Source organism: Halichoerus grypus, chromosome 9, assembly GCF_964656455.1.
Source record: "Halichoerus grypus chromosome 9, mHalGry1.hap1.1, whole genome shotgun sequence".
Classification (NCBI taxonomy): domain Eukaryota; kingdom Metazoa; phylum Chordata; class Mammalia; order Carnivora; family Phocidae; genus Halichoerus; species Halichoerus grypus.
Genome location: NC_135720.1, coordinates 118050818 through 118071732, shown reverse-complemented (window position 1 = coordinate 118071732; position 20915 = coordinate 118050818). Strand labels below are relative to the sequence as shown.

At 41.8% G+C, this 20915-nt stretch overlaps 1 protein-coding gene across 6 annotated transcripts in view; it reads right to left on the bottom strand.

The window, feature by feature from the left end:
• Positions 1-20915, bottom strand: part of DUSP22 (dual specificity phosphatase 22) — a 109803-nt gene that overhangs the window by 56649 nt on the left and 32239 nt on the right. For all 6 annotated transcript variants that reach the window (XM_036072467.2, XM_078055617.1, XM_078055616.1 and 3 more), the window contains exon 3: positions 15453-15535. In XM_036072467.2, the coding sequence (XP_035928360.2) occupies positions 15453-15535 (83 nt within the window). The remainder of the gene's footprint in view (positions 1-15452; positions 15536-20915) is intronic.

The window sequence follows — 20915 nt, the reverse complement described above, 5'->3', positions numbered from 1 at the left end:
CAGGAAATCCATGTAATGGAAAAATCATTTTAGCTGCTAATAAAAACGACCTGATCTTGGATCTTGGTTTCTCATCTTATCCCATCCAAATATCAATAGCAATATGGGTGTACAAAGGAGGAGCCCTCTGAAAGAGATGACATTTTTTCTTTGACAATCACATTTACGAGGTATCCGGGTGGTACACTGAATTGGACTCTGCAATTCCTACACACGGAACTCTATTAACACTGATTATCTAACGCCCATTAATGAATTGAGCAAAGTAAGTTGGGGACCTCATTTAGACCTAATTCACCAAATTATCAAAAAATCTGACTCCAAAAAAGAAACGAAATTTAAAAAGAATTAAGTTTAGACTGTCCCACACTTGATCAGTTTATACACCACTACAAAAAACAAAAGTCTCTCCCACTTGAGACAATCACTTTGTACTTTATGATTGTAGTAAAATATATATAACATAAAATTTGCCACTTTAACCATTTTTAAGTATGCAGTTCAGTGGCATCATGTATATTCACATTCTCATCACCACCATTCATCTCTAGAACTTTTTCTAGTTTCCAAATGTAAACTCTGTACCCATTAAACACTAACTCCCATTAACCCTGGTAACCCCCAATTCTACTTTCTGTCTCTATGAATTTGACTACTTCTGCACTTTCATATAAACCTAAAGGCAGGTAACCTGAAAAAATTAGTCTCACCACACTCCTGAAGGTCATACACCCAAAAGATGGCAACTGCTGACTTGAAATTGCTTTCAGATGTACATGCAAGGTTTGACAGCTTTACTCTGCTTTTAAAGTCACCTCTTCATAGAGTGTCTTACTCCAGAGAAAGCATAGGAAGATCTCCACCTAGGCTGTATACATGGATGCCAAACCTAGGACCTGGCCCATGGATTTTGATCATTATTTCTCCTCAATTTAAGAATTTTCACATAGCCAATAACACTTTTAAGAGGAAAAAGTAGAATACGAAATTGTATCTGCGGAAAGATTACATCTGGAAAAACTTATGTATGTCTGTGGACTAAGAACTAGAAGTAGGCATAAAAAAACAAAAACAGGGCACCTGGGTGGCTCAGTCAGTTAAGCGCCTGCCTTCAGCTCAGGTCATGATCCTGGGGTCCTGGGGTTGAGTCCTGCGTCAGGCTCCCTCTCCGAGGGGAGTCTGCTTCTCCTTCTGGCCCTCCTCCCACCCGTTCTCTTAATCACTCTCTCTCTCTCTCTCTCTCAAATGAATAAATAAAATCTAAAAAACAAAAACAAAAAAACAGGTAAGGTCTAGGCGGTGAGATTCTTGACCATCTCCCTTTTTGTTTGTACCATAACAGAAATCTCATAGGAATACTGTAGAAAATCACCACAGAAGATAAATACAGTCCTTTAGTTGTGCTACATAATATATGTTTTGAGTCTAGGCTATAAACTGAAGATGCATTTTCTTCAGGCACCCATTTGCCACTGATTCTTCCTGCACCAGCTAAATTTAGGAAACACTACTACAAATAACAACTTCCAAGAACTCTGTGGTACTTGATGGGGTGGGGAGGGGTGGGAAGGTCGGAGTGGAGAGACAAGATTTAGCCTTTGGTTTGATTTTGCGAGAAAAAATGCAAATGAGAAACCTCCAACACCTGTTGGCTTCTTTCAGGTTAGTCAAAAAACGACATACATTTGACTTGTCAGATCAACAGATGAGGACCCAAATGCTTATTTTTGCTCAAGCTATTTCAATGAAAGGCTAAAGTGGGCATAGTCAGCACATTGAATTTCCTTGAGCCAACATGGGTGGGTTATGGGGAGGTGGTGAGGGAGATTCACGCCAGCTCCAACTCACCACTGAAAGCCTCTTCTGTGATTTCAGTTGTGTCTGAGGACCGCTGATATATTCAGTGTGACTCATGAAAACAGGGCCAGTTTCAGCAATCTCTCCAAACCAAGTAATTCTACAATATTACTTAATGAATGTTAATGATAAATGACCATACCAAAATATTACCATGGTTGAAAACTGATGCTTAGAAATCAGGAGAAATCAGCAATAGATACTTCAGGAGCATTCTACAGCTACCATACATAAAAGATACAAAGGTAAATTTGCCTCAGCTGCTAAAACATATTCAGTGGATCCAACCTGTCTGCAAAGTAAAGATCTTCTTCAAAATCCTTCAGTACTGTCTACAACTTACCTCCTAAGCTCACCTCCCCCAGCTCACCATACTCCAGGTACCTAGGCTGCCTGAGAATCTCTCCAAATGTTCTGTACTTTCCTGCCCACTCCTCCCCAGAGTTCCTTCTTCTCCCCAGTGTTTGTTTGTTTCCCCTCTGGAATACCCTTCTCTTTCAGGACTCCTCCCAGGGGCACTTCCTTAGTGGAACCGCCCCTGATGTAACCCACCAGCCCTATGCACAGAGCCTTCCCTGACATCATCTCCTTCTGCCTCAGGCTGGCTCCGGCTCCGTTCTAAATGCCCTGACACCACACCCCATGGCTGGCACACAGACTCCTGGAAGATGCCAGCAGAGTTGGCAAAAAGGCCCCTGTTTATTGGGACACAGTCACACCTGTTCATCTATGTATTGTCTACAGCTCCTTTCATGCGACAGGAGAGAAGTAGTGTATGTTACAGGAAACTTAGGGCCCACAAAGCTCAAAATATTTACTATCTGTCCCTTGATAAAAAAGAAAAAGAAAAAAGTGTGCTGAGCCCAGTCTAGACAGTGACATTTCAGAGTCATTTTGATGGCTTCAGGTCTGTTTGCATATCACATGTTTCTTCTACATTTAAATGATATCTGATAGAGCACACCACCTTCTTAGAATTGCAGTATTCTAAATCATTAGTTGTGCTCAGTTCTCTTCCTTACTCTGCAAAAGAAAGGGACAGAGAAATTTTCCTCGAATATAGGGCATTTTTAACAAAGAAATTAGATGGAATATGTGAAACACACTAAGTGCAGCTGGAAGGTGCTCAATAAATGGAAAAGGCAAGTTTGTTGTCAGTCATCTCTCCCTTGATGGCATCCTTGGGTTAGGAGCAATACAGCATCGCACAGACCAGGCGGCAGAATGCGGACAGCAGACGGCTCACAAGAACCAGTGGAGACAGCCACACTCACACTTCAGTTTGTCTTCCAGACCTGGATGAGCACATCTGCCTGAGTCATCCTCACCTTTTCAGCAAGAAGGTGACTATTTCCCTTCTTAAATGCATCTCCCTACTCAGGCAGGAACACAGTATTGTTTCGAACGTCATTTGTCTCCTCTTTTGCAGATTATTAAGCAAATGAGTTCTCAGACTCTCTCACTTATGACAGAATGATAAATTCACTGAAAGGTGAGTTATCAACTTTGAAGATTGCCCCCTGTCTTCAGTCTTGGATGTAATCTGCAGCTTTGAAAAAGCTAAGAAGCTTTTTCTAAAGAGCATTCATAATCCCTCAGGCCTAATATCACCTCCTCTATGTGGGATCAGACCTAGAAATGGTTTCAAGAATGAAACAAACACTGACCCAGAGCAGGGTCCTGCCTTGGAGAACTGGCCAGTTGTACATGGGTAGGGCTAATGCTTATGACATGCAAAGGCTACACATGGTAAGGTCAGCACATGAGCCACAGAAGGGCCATGTTGCTCAGAGCAGTGAGAATGAGCCATGGGCTGGGAGGGTAGAGAAGAGTGGAGCAGAGAACAGTAACTCTCCCATTTCTCCTGAACATAAGCACCTAGAACGCAGGTAAATGTGGATTATTAGAGATGGCATTAAATTTCTATGTTTCATGGTACATTCATGTACAGAAGGGGTGTCCTACTTCCCAAACATAATGGGGGAGTGCATTTCCTTGCATATTAAGGATTGGCTGGTCAACATTCCATGGCCTGCCTTTGAAAGGGCAGCACGTCACCAAATCTTCCCTCCCCCACTGCTGCCATTGAAAGCAATTTGATGGTCTATTTTTATTTTGACAGCTGCATCCTCTTGCACTGGGCATAGAAGGAAGTCCCAGGCCACCTTCGTTAGAGCCCGTGTAGGACTCACAGGGAGTGAGTGAGCACTGGCTACCAAGGAGGCCAGAGGTCCCTCCCTCACTGGGGTCAGCAGGACCTCAAGATGACTGGTTGAGACTATTCAACCACATTGCCACCACGCATGCAGGAGCAACGGCAAGAGAGGTTTCCATGAGAAAAGGTGGCTACCCTCAGTTTAAAGGAACATTAAAAAAAAAAAATACTTGGAAATGTTATTCTGACTTTGTTAGCTACAAGATCATTTTTGTTCTTTAGGGCATAGTATTGGAGCATTCTATAATGCAGTTTAAATTAATCATTTACAGTAGATTTGGAATTGCCTTCTGCTTGGGTGCTATGGGGCTGGTCTCCTTGACAAGGTATTTCATTAAATAGGGAAAGTCATTTTGGACCAGTTCCACCATTGCTAAGCCCCAACTGGCTTTAAAAACCAGTACACTCTGAAATGATCTCTATACTACTGTGCCTAGGAATAGTTTCCATGACCAGAAGGCCCAATTCAAGATCTGGACTCAGCTCTGTTTGCCTGAGATACCTTCTCCATGATCACAGAATATCAGAAAAACTATCTCTTTGCAACCATTTAAAGAATAAAAGGACAACCCAAAGGCAGCTTTCCCACATGTTCTTTCCCTTCTTTGGCAACTGGCTGTGCTTCTCACCAAGGGAATCTTATGGATTGTCTCCCTTCCACTGGGGAAAAATCTGAGAAGCAAACAAGCATGTCTGTATTGGCCCTCCAGAGAAGGAAGCTCTTATTCAGATTTTAGGTGCATCTACTTCTTTTCCCTCACCAGTGCCGTACACAGGTATGGCTTGACTAGCTCAAACTTTCACCATGTATTTCATTTGTCTTCCCATTAGAAAAGAGGGTAAGAGCTAGCTGAAGATGCCGCTGCTCAGTACTGAATGTTGAAACTCAACATCTGTACTAACTGTGGTGGTAACTGAAAGGAGAAATAATTTCTCAATTCAAACCCAGGGTCTGACAGCATCCTCTGCCCCAGCACACACACAGAGGTCTGCAAAACATCTCAGGAGTCAGACCACAGAGAGGGGGGCCCTTCAAAGAGCAGGATGGCCTGACCTGAGCACTCAGCCAGCACTGAAATGATGACACGAGCGAGGTGCCGCTGCTTGACTCTCGGCCTTTTAAAGTCAGTTTGGATCACTTCCCTTGCAGCTGTGGCGGGCACAAGGTCCACCTGCAGTGCCTACCAGCGATGAATTATTAGGGGCACCTGAAAATGGCAAATTTGCTTAGACCAGTCTTCAGTAAACCAAGCTACATTTAAATCATTCTTTTTCTTATGGCTAAAAACAACAGCACCTATAGAACCATTATACCCTGCTTTGGGTCTTAACCAACCAACCAACCAACCAACCAACCAACCAACCAACCAACCACTTTTAACTTCTCATTCCAACTCTGACTGCAGACCCAAAGGCCCTTCACCCAAGGAGTCTGAAACCTGTTCAGTCTCCTTGGGCTAGATGTCCTCTGCCACGACCACCATGATGCCTGAGCATCATCATCACCATCTCGATGGTCTGCCAGCCACACGCTGTGCTGTCCTAACCTGGAACCAGAAACATATTTCCCCCAGGATGCTCACTTTGATTGTTTCTTCCAAACTAAGCTGCTCTTTCCTTTTAAACTCCTTAGCAAAACTGGGTCCCTATTAAAGCTTTCCAGATTTTGCTCCTATGTCACTTACTCTCCCCCTTCTAGTGCTCATAGCACCCAGCACAGTCATGCCTAAGAGCTTCTTGTTAAGGGCCGATGGCCAAAGAACTGCAGAAGTGCATTATATCTGCACCAGAGCTTCTTCTCTCCAACCCCTCTGTGCCCTGGGGTGCCCCTAAAGGTATTTCTGTGCCTGTCTCTTCTAAATACTGGGGCCCATCTTACTTCTCTTTGTATTTTATCCCCAATCCTTGCTACAAGGTAAGTAAACATCTGCTGAATCTGAAGGAATAACTCCTAATTTAGCCAAAAGGAGAACTGAATATGGCCCCACCCTTACCCCCACCATGCTGACCACCTTCTCCACTCTATAATCAGCCGACTTCCACACATCTTCTATTGCTCCAGGGCTTATTTCCCCCTTCCTGACCAGCCCGGAAGGGCTGCTCCTAGTCAAGACATATCTCCCCACTGAACCAAACCATACTAGTCCTGCAAGGCTGCCTAAACACCCCTCTTTACAAATTCTCCCCCAAATTTCCCAGTCCATGAGGGTGAAAATCTCATATAGACAGAGCTTCTACCCTGTGCTTCAGCATTTATGGGCAATTTACATAGTTGTATCAATGCATACTATCACTCCAGCTGAAGCGCAGATGGGAGACCATGTGCTACATGCTTTTCCTGAGATATTGGTTTGGAGATACCGGGAGATCTTGCCACTGGTGTATTTCCCATTGAGGAAAAGGAGGGATGCAAACAAGGCAAGCCCACTTCAGAAACACAGCACTCAGCACACAATGTGCTCAGTACTTGATCACACAGGGGAGTCAGGGCAAGATGGACAAGACGGGGCACTCAGCAGGAAATGTTAAAAAAAAAAACAAAAAAAACCTGGGACCTGACTTAGAGAAAAGTTTAGCAGGAGTGTTTTGTAAAAGTCTTCAGTTATGTGGCGAGGCTGGTCAGTAAGCTTGAGTACTAAAGAGAAGGTCCACACCTGAAAAGCAGGGTGTTCTAGAAAGCCAGAGAAAAGAAAGGTTAACATAGGTCTCTTTCATTTAGAAACAAAAAGCACTGTTTCCTCCCTAGAACCAATGAAGTACTAGAATATTTCAAGTCCCTTTTAGTCCATTCATGCTGGAATTCTGGTTTTAGAACTCCATTTGCAAATGAGCTTGTCACAGAAGGGTCAGCAGCCAGATGGAGCTGTCTAATGCACTTGACTGCCCACACACACGGAACTCAGATACAGCTTGATTCAAGAAAGAACAATTACTAGACAGTTTTCGATACCTACCATAATCATTTCTATTTGAGTCATTTCTATTTAAGTCTGGGGTTGGCTTCAAACAAATTTACCTCAATACATGAAAGCTGCTGCAAGTCTTTGGTATGGTAGGTACCATTGACACTTGGGTGGCATCAAAGAGACTTTCTTAGAGAGGTGAAAACAACTGGGGTTCACTGGAAACAACTGTCAATCTGAAAACAATGGTCAAACAATGATTTGTTTTCAAAGGCCCTGGACCTCAAGAGTGTGATGTTTTTTACAATGTCAATATAATAACTAAAATCATCTACAATGGATACAATGGCCAGTCCAAGTAGGAAATCTTGCCGAATGCTTCAAGCTGCAGCACTAGGGAATCTGGGAATCTTAAAAAAGGACATAAACTCATTTAAGTGAAACAATCAAGTAGAGGATAACTGAAAATAAAATCTATACGGTTGAAAGGTTTGTTTTGGGCTATCTTCTCCCTTTTAAGATTAAGATGATTGAAATGAATGGTTTATACCCCTGATCATGGACGACAAGGATGCAGCATGTGTAATGTCAAACATGCACATATGAATACACAGGGAACACTGTTACCACAGAACCCATTCTGGCCAAACCTGAACACCAAATGGAATCTACTAGTCACTACTACAGACACCAAGAGTATGGTCACCCACCTGCCTACCTTCCTTCCCTACCTCTCTTCATTCAAAGAGAAATTATGAAGATACTCCCATTGTGAAAAATAAATAAAAATAAAGACAAAAGTGAAACTCGTCCTTCCTACCCTCTTCTCCCATCCTATTCCACTTCACCATTCTGAGGAATCTAGTATGGCCCTTCTAGACCCTTACCTGTGCATTTACATGCATATATATGTACCCACAGAAATATATAACTAATATTTAGTTTTACATAAATGGGACCATATTGTGGATATTATTCTACAACTTGCTTCTTTTGCTTAAGAATTAACGTTTCCCCATGCATACATATAAACCTTCCTCTTCTTTTTGAATTGCTGCAGGGTATTTCTTAATATGGACGTATCCTAATTGAGCACTACCCTTCTGCTGAATGTGTAGGCTGGCTCCAATTTTTTGCCATTACAAACAGAGTTGTAGTGAACATCGTTGCCCATACCTCTGTGGGTACAAGATGAAATGTGTGACTTTCATCAATTATCTATCCTCCTAGGGGAAATATGTCATGGGAAATGTGGCCTATAGCTCCTGTGACTTGAAGGTCATGAGCAGGGAGGGCCCTTGGGTCCTGAGAGCTGAGGACTGACACGGGCACCAAAGCTGGGGGGTGACACCATGCAAGTCTGCCTGTGTGGCTGCCAAAGGAGGACCACAGGCAATAAGGATCTTCCTCCTGAGCCAGAACACAAGCCCCTGTACCTTAAATGTTCATGATCTGGCTATAAGCTCCTTGAAATCTGAAACAATGCCTCAACCATTTCTGCCTGCACTTCAAGCATGCTGCCTTGGCTGTAGCAAACCTTTCAACTGATCATTCACTGCGTTTTAGATGTACTTTCCTCCTTGTAGGACCAAGCTTCTAATGCAAACCAAAGGTAGCTAAAGGATCCTTAAGAAATCAATCAGAAAGTCACAGAAGTGTCACAGGGGATTCTTGGTTATAACTCAGCAAGAGGTAATTCTGAACTAGAGTCCACAAGAGCTCCATAAGACAGTACATCTACATTTGCTAACACTTACTGACAAGTGAGGAACAGAACAAACAACCCACATAAATGAGGCTGCATTGCATTAACCAGATCCTCTGGCTTCACTTATTACTCATGGCTAAATCATTCTTGGTGCAGCTCTTCTTTCACACCCCTCAATGAGCCACAAATGACCAAAGACATGATTTCTCACTTTGGAATGGAGCTGAAAATGCATGTGGCTCTCAGTTCATCAGTAAGCATCTGCAGGGGGGCCCCTGTGTGCAGACCCAGGCTGAGTGCTGGGGAAGACCAAAGAAATCCCAAAGTGGCACCTGCCTGAAGTGGGCCTGAGGCCAGCTGAGGAGCTTGGACACAGGCAGTGAAGAGCTAGTTTATCAAACAGTGGTTAAATAGCCATTCAGTAGACTATAGAAGCTGTCGGAGTGCAGACAATTCACAACCCAGTTAAGAGTACGAACTACAAATATTATAGAGAAAAGGGAAGAAGTCCTGAGGTTGGAGGGCACTGGGAGTGTCCTTCTCAGAAGAAGGAGAGTGAGGGCCAAGCTGTGAGGAAGGGTAGGGCTTGGGCAGGCAAGAGGGTGGAAGAGAAAAAAACACATAGAAGCATAGTTTGTTAAACTTTAAATGCCATTTAACACCTTGGTTCTAGTTTGCTTTACACTTGGGAAACCAGCTAAACTTTTGAGGTAGTGAAATGGGGTGGGTCACCAGACAGACATAATAGCAGATGACCAAGGTGTGCCAAGGAGCCTCTCAGTCTCCCAGCACCGCTGCCCAAGTAGACTGAACATCCCACCTTGGTGAGAGTTTTCTAATAAGTGGGTAATGAAGACAGCAGTACAGACATGTAGATAACAATAAGTATTAGAACCAAAAGACATGCCCAACTATAAACAAAACTAACAAAATTAAATTGGGAGCCTGGGCACCTCAAAAAAAATGTCTTTAGTGTTAAAGGAAATATAAAACAGAACCACCAGGAATAAGTGCCTTCTATGACTTTTCTTTGAAAAAAAAAAAAAAACTTCGGTGCTTCAAAGTATAAAAGTCACAACTTAAAATGGAAAGAATACATATCCAAGCTGAACTCAAGCTCAAAAACCTACCTGGTATACATACAATACCCTGGTTTGAATATATGCATATAAACTACTGTTTTTCTATTTAATCCTAAAATACACATCATTTAAAAATTAAAACTATTTGGAGAATTAGTCCAGTGAAGGAATAAGAATACTTTTTAAAGCATTTTTGTTGATAGCAAAAAATAGTTTTGTTTCCTGCAGGTGCTCTGGTTAAATACACAGAATGAAAAATGAAACAAACTCTGAAAATTTTACATTAGAAAGATAGAGTTCTGTTTCTTTTTTCAGGGGAAGGGAGAAATCTTTCATTGCTCAACATTACTTCCTCAGCACCTATAAACAATATGGGGTTCCTGATATGAAAAGGCCCGTCTTTGTGACACGAGTTTTCACCATCCTACATATCTGGAGCCGTCAGCAGGCATTGAAGACACAAGTCACAAATAAGGAAACACCCCAGCAAAAGCAAGCAACCCCCCAACCAAGTCCTAAACATAGAAACAGACAAGGCTTTTTTCCCCTTAAATATTTTAATTATGGGTCTGGACTTAATTCCTATTTGAAATTAATAAATGTGGCAATTAATTTTTTTTCCCCTGGCCCTGCCACTTGTCGGAGGTGATGTGAGCACATCACCAGGTCTGATTCTGCTATGAAGGAACCAGGACAATGCCATCTGCCTTGATGGGCTCTGACTTTTTGGAGGATTGAAAGTGATTGGTGTGGCTGTCACGGGGTCAGAGCTCTACCAGAAGTCAGGTCTTGGCATTACCAGCTTCCTCCTGGCTGGACTGCCACTGACCAGATTTTTCAAATTCCCAGTCACTTCCAAAAACCCCATCAAATGCCTCCAGATTCATGTGGCAGAGGGACCTTGTTCTCTGAGCTTCCACAGCCTCTGTTCCTACTTGTCTCCTAGCACTGGGGGCCTATCCTGGAGCCAGAACTCTTCCTTCACTGGACTTAATTATTAGTAGTATTTATTAAATATCCATAATATATATCTTGTTTATACTCTAAGGCCTTCATCAGGGCAAATACTGGGATTGCTTCACTTCTGTTATCTCCACCATCTGTCCCAGGGCCTGGCACGTAGCAGGAGCTCAACCAATCAGTCAATCAATCAATCACTCCCTGTCTTCAAAGGGATAAACTGTCTGGACAAGAGACTCAACAGTGTGAGGATGGCATTCACAGCAAATAAAACAAAACAAAAATTTTGCTAATTAATAGTGATGAAGAATAAAATTCTGTGCAGGAGATAGTACGGGAAAACAGGAACTTTCATACATTGCCAATAAGGACACAAATAGTATAACCCTTTCCAAAGCCGATGTTGCAATACCTACTGGCAGACTCATAAGCATCAGTCATGCAAGGAGAGGACCAAGACAGTAAGGCACTCTGGGGAAATCTCTGGCCTGGGAAAGAAGACCCAGGTTCCTCCCAAGCTACCCGGACCAACTATGGAATTGTGGGCAAGTCCCTTTATGTCTCGGAACTTCAGCTTCTTTGTCTACACAGTGAGAGAATCAAGGTAAGTGATCCCTGGGACTCTGTTCGGCTGGGATGTCTATGTCAAACACAGAGCAGTAGGAAAGGCCATCAGAGCTCTTCAGAATCTTAGATATTAGTTTAGGGCTCACTCAAGTGAATATAAAGGCCCCCAAGTTTCTACTGTTTCTAAGAATCTTCACTTTGGAAGATCTACTCCTCAGATACTCTTCTGGAGAAACAGGAATTGGGGCTTTGGACCTCCTTCTCTTGGCTTACCACCTTGCCCCATGGTTCAAAGGATAAACAAATCTTGTCTCATCCACCAAGGAAGCACCAAATATCACCTGGCTTCACTAGATGACCAGAGGCAAGGTGAGTCCCCGCCACTGCAAAGGCCTGAGAACAGTACCTTTAATTCTTGCATTTCTTTCTGCCTATAGGGTTGCTAGAAAGGGTACAAAACCCTGCTAACACTATGTTGGGAGACCTATCTAAAAAGTACCCAAATAGTAGAGAATCACATCTAATCTAACTGAAGTCAACCAAGTCACGAGTTCCTTAAAAGTCCCTCCCAAAGTAAAATCAATAAATGCATAATAACTAAAGATGTATTCAGCATATCCATGAAGCTTTTCATGGCAAGTGCACTTTATAGTATTGTCATTGGTCAGGTGTTACAACAGGTTACAAGTCATTATGACCACAGAGGATGCAACAGGTACAAAAACTGTGCAATCTTCCATTCTATAAATACTAGGTTCTCACAATAATCTATACTAAGGCAGCCTCATTTGGTAATAAGATCAGGTTTGGCACCCTTTCCTTGACCACAGTTGCCTTAGCTTACTAGTTATATAAGCATCCCTCTGAACAAGTGCTCACCCCGGAGGCTCACCCTGGACTTTGAGGGATAGCAGACCCCTTTCCTGAGTCCTTCTTAATCTGAATGTCCATGACTGTATTCAGCAGAATATAGTCCCATGGGATGTTAATAGGTAGTGCGTTATGTAAGCAGGCACACACACAAACTGGTTCCCTATTTAGAAAGATTGATAAATGTATGTCTTCAATGCAGAACTTGAAAGCTTTTATTCTGTCAATAAATCTGTGAATCTTCTGGAGGAGCCTATGGTGTGCTAAATTCTCTGACCTTCTTTATTTTTTTGAAAAGCATCACATCCCAGGCACACTGTTCAACAGTCTATCCTTTTAGAATCTTCACGAAGCCCTTGACCTATGACCTCTGTTCTAGAAACCACATTGCACAATATGACCCCTCTCTCATTCAGCCTCCAACACAATAAGAGCACACCTAATGATTATAAAAGTGTTGGATACTTGATGCTAAGCACCCAGTGCTTTTAAACCCATTCAGATATTTGTTGGAAATGAACCAAAGAAGTACCTACAGTGTAGTGACCAATATATAGCTACATGGCAGCAGGGCTTGGAGAACTCCTGCATGGAATCAGTAGCACTGAAACCCTTCAATTTTAAACAATAACAACCTTGCCGCTCCCAGCCCAGCCCCAGACTAGTGCTGCCCAGAGTAAGTTAGGGGCCATTCAATAAACATGTGTGGAGCTTTGAAGATCTCGGAACATGAAGGAGGTCCCAGCGTCCCTTATCCTTCCACCTTTTATTAGGGCCCCTTATCAGGTTGGGGTTCAGCTAATGCAGTTGCTTGGCTCTGCACACAATCTGCCCTCTCACCTTCATCCCTGCTCTACTTCCCCCTAATGATCAAGGCCAGCATAACACAGAACTGCTGAAGAATAAAATCCATCCTTCAATTCCCTCCAACTCCAAACATTTTCCCTGACTCATCTCAGGCTGGGTGAGATCGTGACTTCTGGAACTGAATTTAAAATTTAAGACAGAGGGCGCCTGGGTGGCTCAGTCCATTAAGCATCTGCCTTCAACTCGGGTCATGGTCCCGGAGTCCTGGGATCGAGCCCCACGAAGTCCTGGGATTGAGCCCCACGTCAGGCTCCCTGCTCAGCAGGGAGCCTGCTTCTCCCTCTCCCTCCACTGCTCCCCCTGCTGTGCTCTCTCTCTCTATCTCAAATAAATAAAGTCCTAAAAAAAGAATTTAAGACAGAAGAGTGCCTTTATGCATAGGCAGAGGGCTAAACAAAGTTCTGAAACTTCTGGGACCCTGGCAAACCTCTTCTATCCCAGTAACTTAATGTGAGCATATGAGTTCAAATAACTTTTGGTGCCTGAGTTTTCCCCACTTGTGCAATCAGAGAGGTACTGTTTTAATTTTTTTATAAGAATGTATCCATGAATTATTTATGAACTCAAAAATGAACAAAATAAGAGGGGCAACATTAACCTAAATTATGCTATAAAATGATGGTCTAACTCTTAATGAATATGAAATCAAAGAAAAGTACTTATTATCATATAGCATTCAAAGACTACAACAGGATGCCGCTAAGTAAAAGCTGTCTCTGAAGAAAAGGCACAGAATTTCTCCTTTTTTTTTTTCAAGGCAGAATTTGTCCTTATAGACTGAAATATGAGGGGATAAAAAGGAATACTGATGAGGGAAACGCAGTTTTCCTACAGCTCTAAGGTTTTTACACAAACAGTATCTCTTTTTACAGGGTTACAGTCCCACCTACTTTACCTTCTAGCCCTTTGTTTCCCACATGTAACCTGGAGGAGGTTGGACAAATAAAGACTAGAGCTCTTTTAATTTCTAACACATGAAGGTCTTGCAGCTAAACAGAAGTTAAATGTGAACAGATTTAAGGGCCATGTTCATACATGGCAATGTGTTCCATTAAATGAAACATAAAGTAGTAAGTCAGGCCTGGAGGGTGAGGGTGGGAAGGACATCTATGTAATTTATTAAAATAAAGGAAGCCTCAAGCCTCATCTTGTGATTTAAAGAGGAAGTCAATCATGACCAGTTTGCATTTAACTTATTATCTTGGCCATAGCTTGGCTATATTTTAAATATAAACTATTATTGATGGATGAAGAAACGGAGTAGCCATGTTCAAAGGAACTGTTAATCTCCAAAAAAATGATGCGCTGTTGTTATTGTTTCCAACAAAATCATGTTGTAACACAAATTATAACACCTTAAAAAAAAAGAAAAAAACAGCCGAAACAACAGAAGGAAGTATGAGTTCACCGATCTGGAGAAGTGAACTGAGGTTTCTTCACCACCTATGGTTCTCTGGTACTATAACATTTAATGGAATCACTTACTATTCCATGTCCTCATTTCTTTTACACTATCTGAAAGCCGGCAGCTCTAATGGCTAAGGAAAATAGATAAATTTAAAATAAAAAGTATACTACCTGCTCTTGCATAATATGAATTTAAATGAAAACAGCTTGAACTAGGATTATTTCTTCCAGAACGAGTCACCCCTCCCCTTCCAATACCCCACCCTAAAACAGAAGAACACATAGGCATCACAACCACATATGTATTTTTTTTTTCTTAAAAAAGGTCACTTGGGCTCTGTCGAGGCTAATAAACAGAAATAGATTTTACTCCTGGCCAACAGCTCAAACCGTCCATTAGCATAAAATTTAAGATGCGAAGATGTTTTTGGAATTAGTGTACAGGCAGACACACCCTGTTTACTCGAAAACCTAAACCTTAACAATAGCTTCTACACAGATAAGTCTCTGTATCAGAAGCCCTGGAAATCTCCAGTGACAATTTATCTTCCATGGTCTTTCGTCTTTAAATGTAAATGGTAGATAACTGAGCTTAAATGGAAAAAAAAAAAAATTAAGAAATGAGCATCCTGAATTCTTTTGGATTCTAAAACCAGGGATAATATTGAAGGGAATGCAAATGAGTTTTAAATGTCCTTAAAATCTAGAAGTAAATGTAGCAACAGCTTATTCTTTGGCATTGAGTCAAGAAAGCCAAGGAAGCCGAGCTAGCAATGTAGCGGGGAAAATAATCAGAGAAAGAATACACTCTTCCGCCATGCCACAGACTGGGCATACACACAAATATGGCCTCGAAACAAAATTAATACGGCTACAGGTGCACAACATTAATAGGGGCACACTGGGGTCAGAGAGAATGTGGCTGCCTTCATTAATGTCCTATGCACTCATACATACAAATATATACATATGTACATATATACAAATAAAGACCCATGCACGTAGCTTTCCCTTACCTCCAACAGAGGCCTGGCACTATCATGGACAGAGAGAATGTGTGTCACCTTGTTCTTGCTCAATTGCTCTGCATCTCTGGCATCTGTCATAGAAGAAAGAAGATGACGATTTTATTCTTCTCTGCAAGTGAATTATTTGTAAAGTTTAGCCAGGAAAAAATACAAAATGCCTTGCATATTTCTTTCTTGAAACTTCCATAATTCACCATACCCAGAATAAATCTAGACCTAGGGAATTTAGGACTATTGCTTTAATGTATTTTGTAGATGACTAAATTTATTTCTGATTGTCAGATTTTTTTGACACAAAGTGGTCACCTAAAATTTGAAATGTATTTAGATTAATAAACATTGTAATCACGATTGTTGCTGTTTAAAGAAAGTGAACCTATGAGGTCATTTTGTAGTTGCCGTTTGTTATTAATGATTAATAATCTAAGTTAAAATCACATACAAAAGACGCACTTACTATGTACCCTGATGTCAAAGGCAGGGATGGGTTTAAACGCAAATTAGACTGTGGTTTATAACATCTACAATTCACTTCAGGGCAAAAGTAAAAATGGAACATTTTCTGGAAATCCCAAACAGAATAAGTTATCAGTTAGCTAATTATCTGCATATGAAACTAAGGAGACACTAAAATTTACATTCCCTTCTAATGCTCCTCCTACCTAATGCTGCATAAGAAAGACTGAATAAATATCCTCAAATTGAAACCCTTCTGCTAATCTACAAAACAGGGGTCCAGCAAGAAAAGGCTCCCCACATGCCCATGTCCTGAGCTGGGACAAGCTTTTTAAATGATACAGGGTAAAATGGACTGACTCAAATATTTACTTATCATGTTTCTAGAGAATATTAATGACACGGGAAAATGCTTAGGATATAATGTTAAGCAGGGTGTAAAAGCAGTTATCAAACTATAAATACAATGTGAACTCAATTTATAAAAACATAATAAAGACAAACACACATACAGAGGGAAAACTACTATAGTGAATTAGCTCTAACAGTGACAATCTTGAAAAGATGGAATTACAAGTGTTTCAAAACTTTTTAAATAGTTTTTTTGGTATAGTCAACACAAGAGGTTCTGAAAGTTTAACATGCCTATGAACTAAGTTGGGGCTTCAACTTAGTTCAAGGTCTATGACAAGGCTGAGGAATCTGCAGGTTCTTTTTTTTTTAAGATTTGTTTGTTTGTTTGTTTGTTTATTGGGGGGGTGCAGAGGAAGAGAAGCAGACTCTCTGCTTAGCACAGAGCCTAATGATGCTGGGCTAGATCTCATGACCCTAAGAGGAATCAGCAATTTTAAGAAGCCCTGATGATCATGCAGAGACTGAAAAATTTTCCTAAACGGTCTGCAATAAACATGTACCACTTTAAAGTCAAAAAAAAAAAAAAAAGTATTTAAAAGTAATATTAAAATGTTGGTTTTAAGACCTTCTTCGTTGCTCCAACCATCTCAAGCTTCAAATTCAGATGTGCGTAATAGCCATCTACGTCACACATATAGGACTCAATTACAAACACCCCCCTCTGCCCCACAACTATCACAAGTTTTGGCATCAGTAAGTTTGAATTGAATAGGAACTAGAATCATTTAGGATCCCACTGGCAGCCAGCTTCCACATTCTCACCAAAAGGCAATTTTCCCAATCGCCACCAGCATGTATCTTTTAGCCCGAGTGGAGAAGCAACATCAAGCTGGGCGCACAGAAGAGCACGGACGAGGCGGGGCAGCAAACGGTGGAAGGAGGAGGAGCAGCTGGTGGAGTGCTCCAAAGCAGCCTCCTGACACTCTAGGGCAGAATCTTCTGGATTCTGGTCCTGCCCAAGATTTGAATTTTAAAGATTTGTTTAAATAGGGACGCCTTGGTGGCTCAGTCGGTTAAGTGTCTGCCTTCGGCTCAGGTCATGATCCCAGAGTCCTGGGATCGAGCCCCAGGTCAGGCTCCCTGCTGCGCGGGGAGCCTGCTTCTCCCTCTGTCTGCCCCTCCCCTTGCTTGTGCGCGCACTCTCTCTCTGACAAATAAATAAATAAAATCTTTAAAAAAAAAAAAAGATTTGTTTAAATATACTTTTTCTTTTCTACAAACAGCTTTCTTGAGATAATTTGCATACCATAAATTCACCCTTTTAAAGTGTATGATTCAATGGTTTTTAGTATATTCAGAGTTGTTTAGCCATCACTGCAATCTAACTTGGAAACATTTTCATCACCTCATAAATACACTTTTATAACACAGATTAAAAATAAACCAAAAAAGTGGTTTGGTAATAAAAGCATACATTTTTGAATACAGAAGACCACTTAACATCACAAATGAGACAACAGACTGTAGGGCTCCAAAGAAAACAGAAGCAACTCTTGGACAATGTTCCTTTTGCTCCGTGCTCCTTTCTATTTTATCCTAGTGCTGTCCGTACTGATACGCCACTCTGGGATTACCCTATCCCGTAAGCACAGGCTCTAACTATCTGAGAGTACATAAAGTGCTTAATCGACATTTTTGAATGATGACATTGGACCTCTTATTCTTTAGAACTACAAATTATTGATGGTTCTGGATGACTGCCTACAACCACGGGCACTGTGGTCATAAGCTGTGAATGCAGTTGTAAGACGTGGGGTTATCAGCTCATTCACATGCATGTGAACAAGTCTGGAAGTTTCATACCAGCTCTCCTTGGGCACAAAATCAAAGGGGCAGAACTTAGTCCTTTGCTGCTCAAACCAGGGTCTGCCAAGCAGCAGCATGGCATTACCTGGGAGCCTACTGGAAATGCAGACTCCCAGGCCCACTACATATCTACATGATCAGAACCCACATCTGAAAAAGAACCCCAGAAGACTGTGTGCACTATACACATGGAGTTCTGCACGGCCTTCAGGGAATGAGCTATGACTGGGTGCCAATGGTGCCCCTTCCCCACCATGGCATTTTGATGCCATTTCTAAGCCAGAAAACAACTCACAGCCACTTGCAATCACAAATGCAACACTATTAATGCAACGCTATTAATAAACCAACAGGAAGATTACAAATTAGAATTCACATGGAAAAAAATCTAGAAGAATATACACTGGCCATGGTTATCCTGGGTTGTACAGTTTGGGGAAGTTTTCACTCTAACATATTTCTATCACATTTGGATTTTTAAAATTTTTATTTTAACTGAAGAGCCTACATTACTTTTATAACCAGGAAAAGAAAAATTAAAAAAAAAAACACTATTCATAAAATTCAACTAAATTACATTAATAAGTAAAACAGTCAACCTTTCATTGGTAAAACAGCTAACTATGTTCTTTTCCTTTTTCTGCCAACATCTCCCCTGGCTCCTGCCCACTCTTGCTGCCTGCCTCTGCCTACTCTCCTAAGGCCTCACGTGGCCTTCAGAAGAAGCAAATGTCGTTTTTACACAGTGGGAGCACTGAAATAGAAACACCTACCTGATCTTTCTCCTTTGCTGTTGCATGTTCCCTCAATGGAAGACCCCATCCATCACTGGTAAGACCTTGCTAAGGGAGCAAGTGGATTCCTGGAAGATACTGTCTTCAAAAGGCAAAGTGGCAGCCACGTGCTTCCTTAGGAAGGGGAATTCGTGCTCTAGATCTTATATGGATACAGAAGATGTACCGGGGTAACCAGTGCTAAGATGTGGGAAATGCTAGAGTGGCCATGGGAAATAAGCTAGTCCAGCAAAGTCAAGCAGAATTGCCTCTAAATAAAATTAACAAAAGTATATTGGAAGAAGCACTAGAAAATAATGCCATCAATATAAGCACTCTAGAAAAACATATTTGGAAGGAAAGAACTTCTTTGGTAATGCCTTTTCAGTATCAGAGCACCTGTTACAGTGATTTGTGGACTCAAAAGCATGGCCATGCAAGATGACAGAGAGACGAAAGAGGAGAAGGAAGGTCTCTATTTTAAAAGGACCTAATTCTCTCTGTTCTGACCCTGAACCCCAAGCCATGTTCTGAGTCACTTCCCAAACAACATTTGCCTCCCAAGCTGAGCATCTGCTCGGTGGTGGGTGATTCTGATCTGTTTTGCAGTTATACTTAATCCCACTGTAAAATTAATTTAATGAATCATAGTTATAAATTATTGTACATAACAATAACTTCCAGAGTTATAAATTAGCTGTTAGTGTGTTCAACCTTTAAGTGAGTCCATTTCCAACCTGGGATGGGGGCCAAAATGGGCAGTCCCTACCTGTTCCCTTTTTCACCAAACATGGGCTCTGACATTTATTGGTGTCAACCTTGGACAAGTTTTTCTGTGCCTCACTTTTCTCACCTTTAATGTGGGAAAATGGTAAGAGTACCACCTCAAAGGCTGCTGGAAATACTAAATGAAATAAAATGCTTACAATAGTGCTCAACTCACATGTAGCAAATGTTATCATTGCCGTCACCATTATTATAATCATTGGGACGAGATTGATTAAGTCTCAAGGCTACAGTATGGGCTTCACTCTCCAACACCTCTGAATGTTTCCAAATACGTGCTTACATCAAAGACACCTGAATTCCAGCTCTTGTTCCACCACCTAATGCTCACCACTCATCATGCAGCTCTCTTAGACTAAGCTAACAGCAGACCACCAAAGATCAGTGTTCAGTAGTTCAACAAGGTCAGCCTTATCCAAACAACTGGGAAACCACCACTGGGAACCATGACCATTGTCATTGGCAGACAGAACAAAAGCTCTGAGACCCCAAACATGTCTCTATGTACATCACCAGTACACACATAGGGTGTGAGCTTGTTTCCCACATTTCTAGAATTTCGTGGACATCTTCAAACAATGAAGGCTTCTTCTGTGAGCTAACATCCATTTTGGGATCTGTCAAGTTATGGGGCAGCAGATAACCCCACCCTCTCGGTCCGGGCTGGAGCTACTCTTCAAGCTTCCACTCCCACCTTCCCTCCTGGCTTCTGGGCAGAGCCAGCTGCAAGTTAAGGCACCTCAACTGAGAGGCTCTCATCAAAAGACCAGGCTCCAGAACCTGAGTTGGTTTGTGAGTTTTTCTCTAGGTGGAAGAATCACCAGGAACAGGTGTTGGAAAATGGTTTGTGATTCACTACAAGTTAAAAAAAAAAAAAAAAAAAAAAAAAGGAAGTTGCAGAGTGACATGTAAAGGATCCCCACTGGAAGGAAGGGAGGCAGGGAGCGAGGGAGGGAGGGAAGAGAGGCAAAAGAAGAGAAGGGGAGGTGGGGAAGGCGGGGGAGGGGAGGAAGGAGACAGGATAGGAGACTATCCAATTATGGGATTGAGACCATGGCCACTAGAACCAAGGCCTGGGTAGCAGTGTCAATCCACACTGTACAAAAATGAAGATCGCTCAGAAAATAATAAATAGAGGCGCCTGGGTGGCTCAGTCGTTAAGCGTCTGCCTTCGGCTCAGGTCATGATCCCAGAGTCCTGGGATCGAGCCCCACCA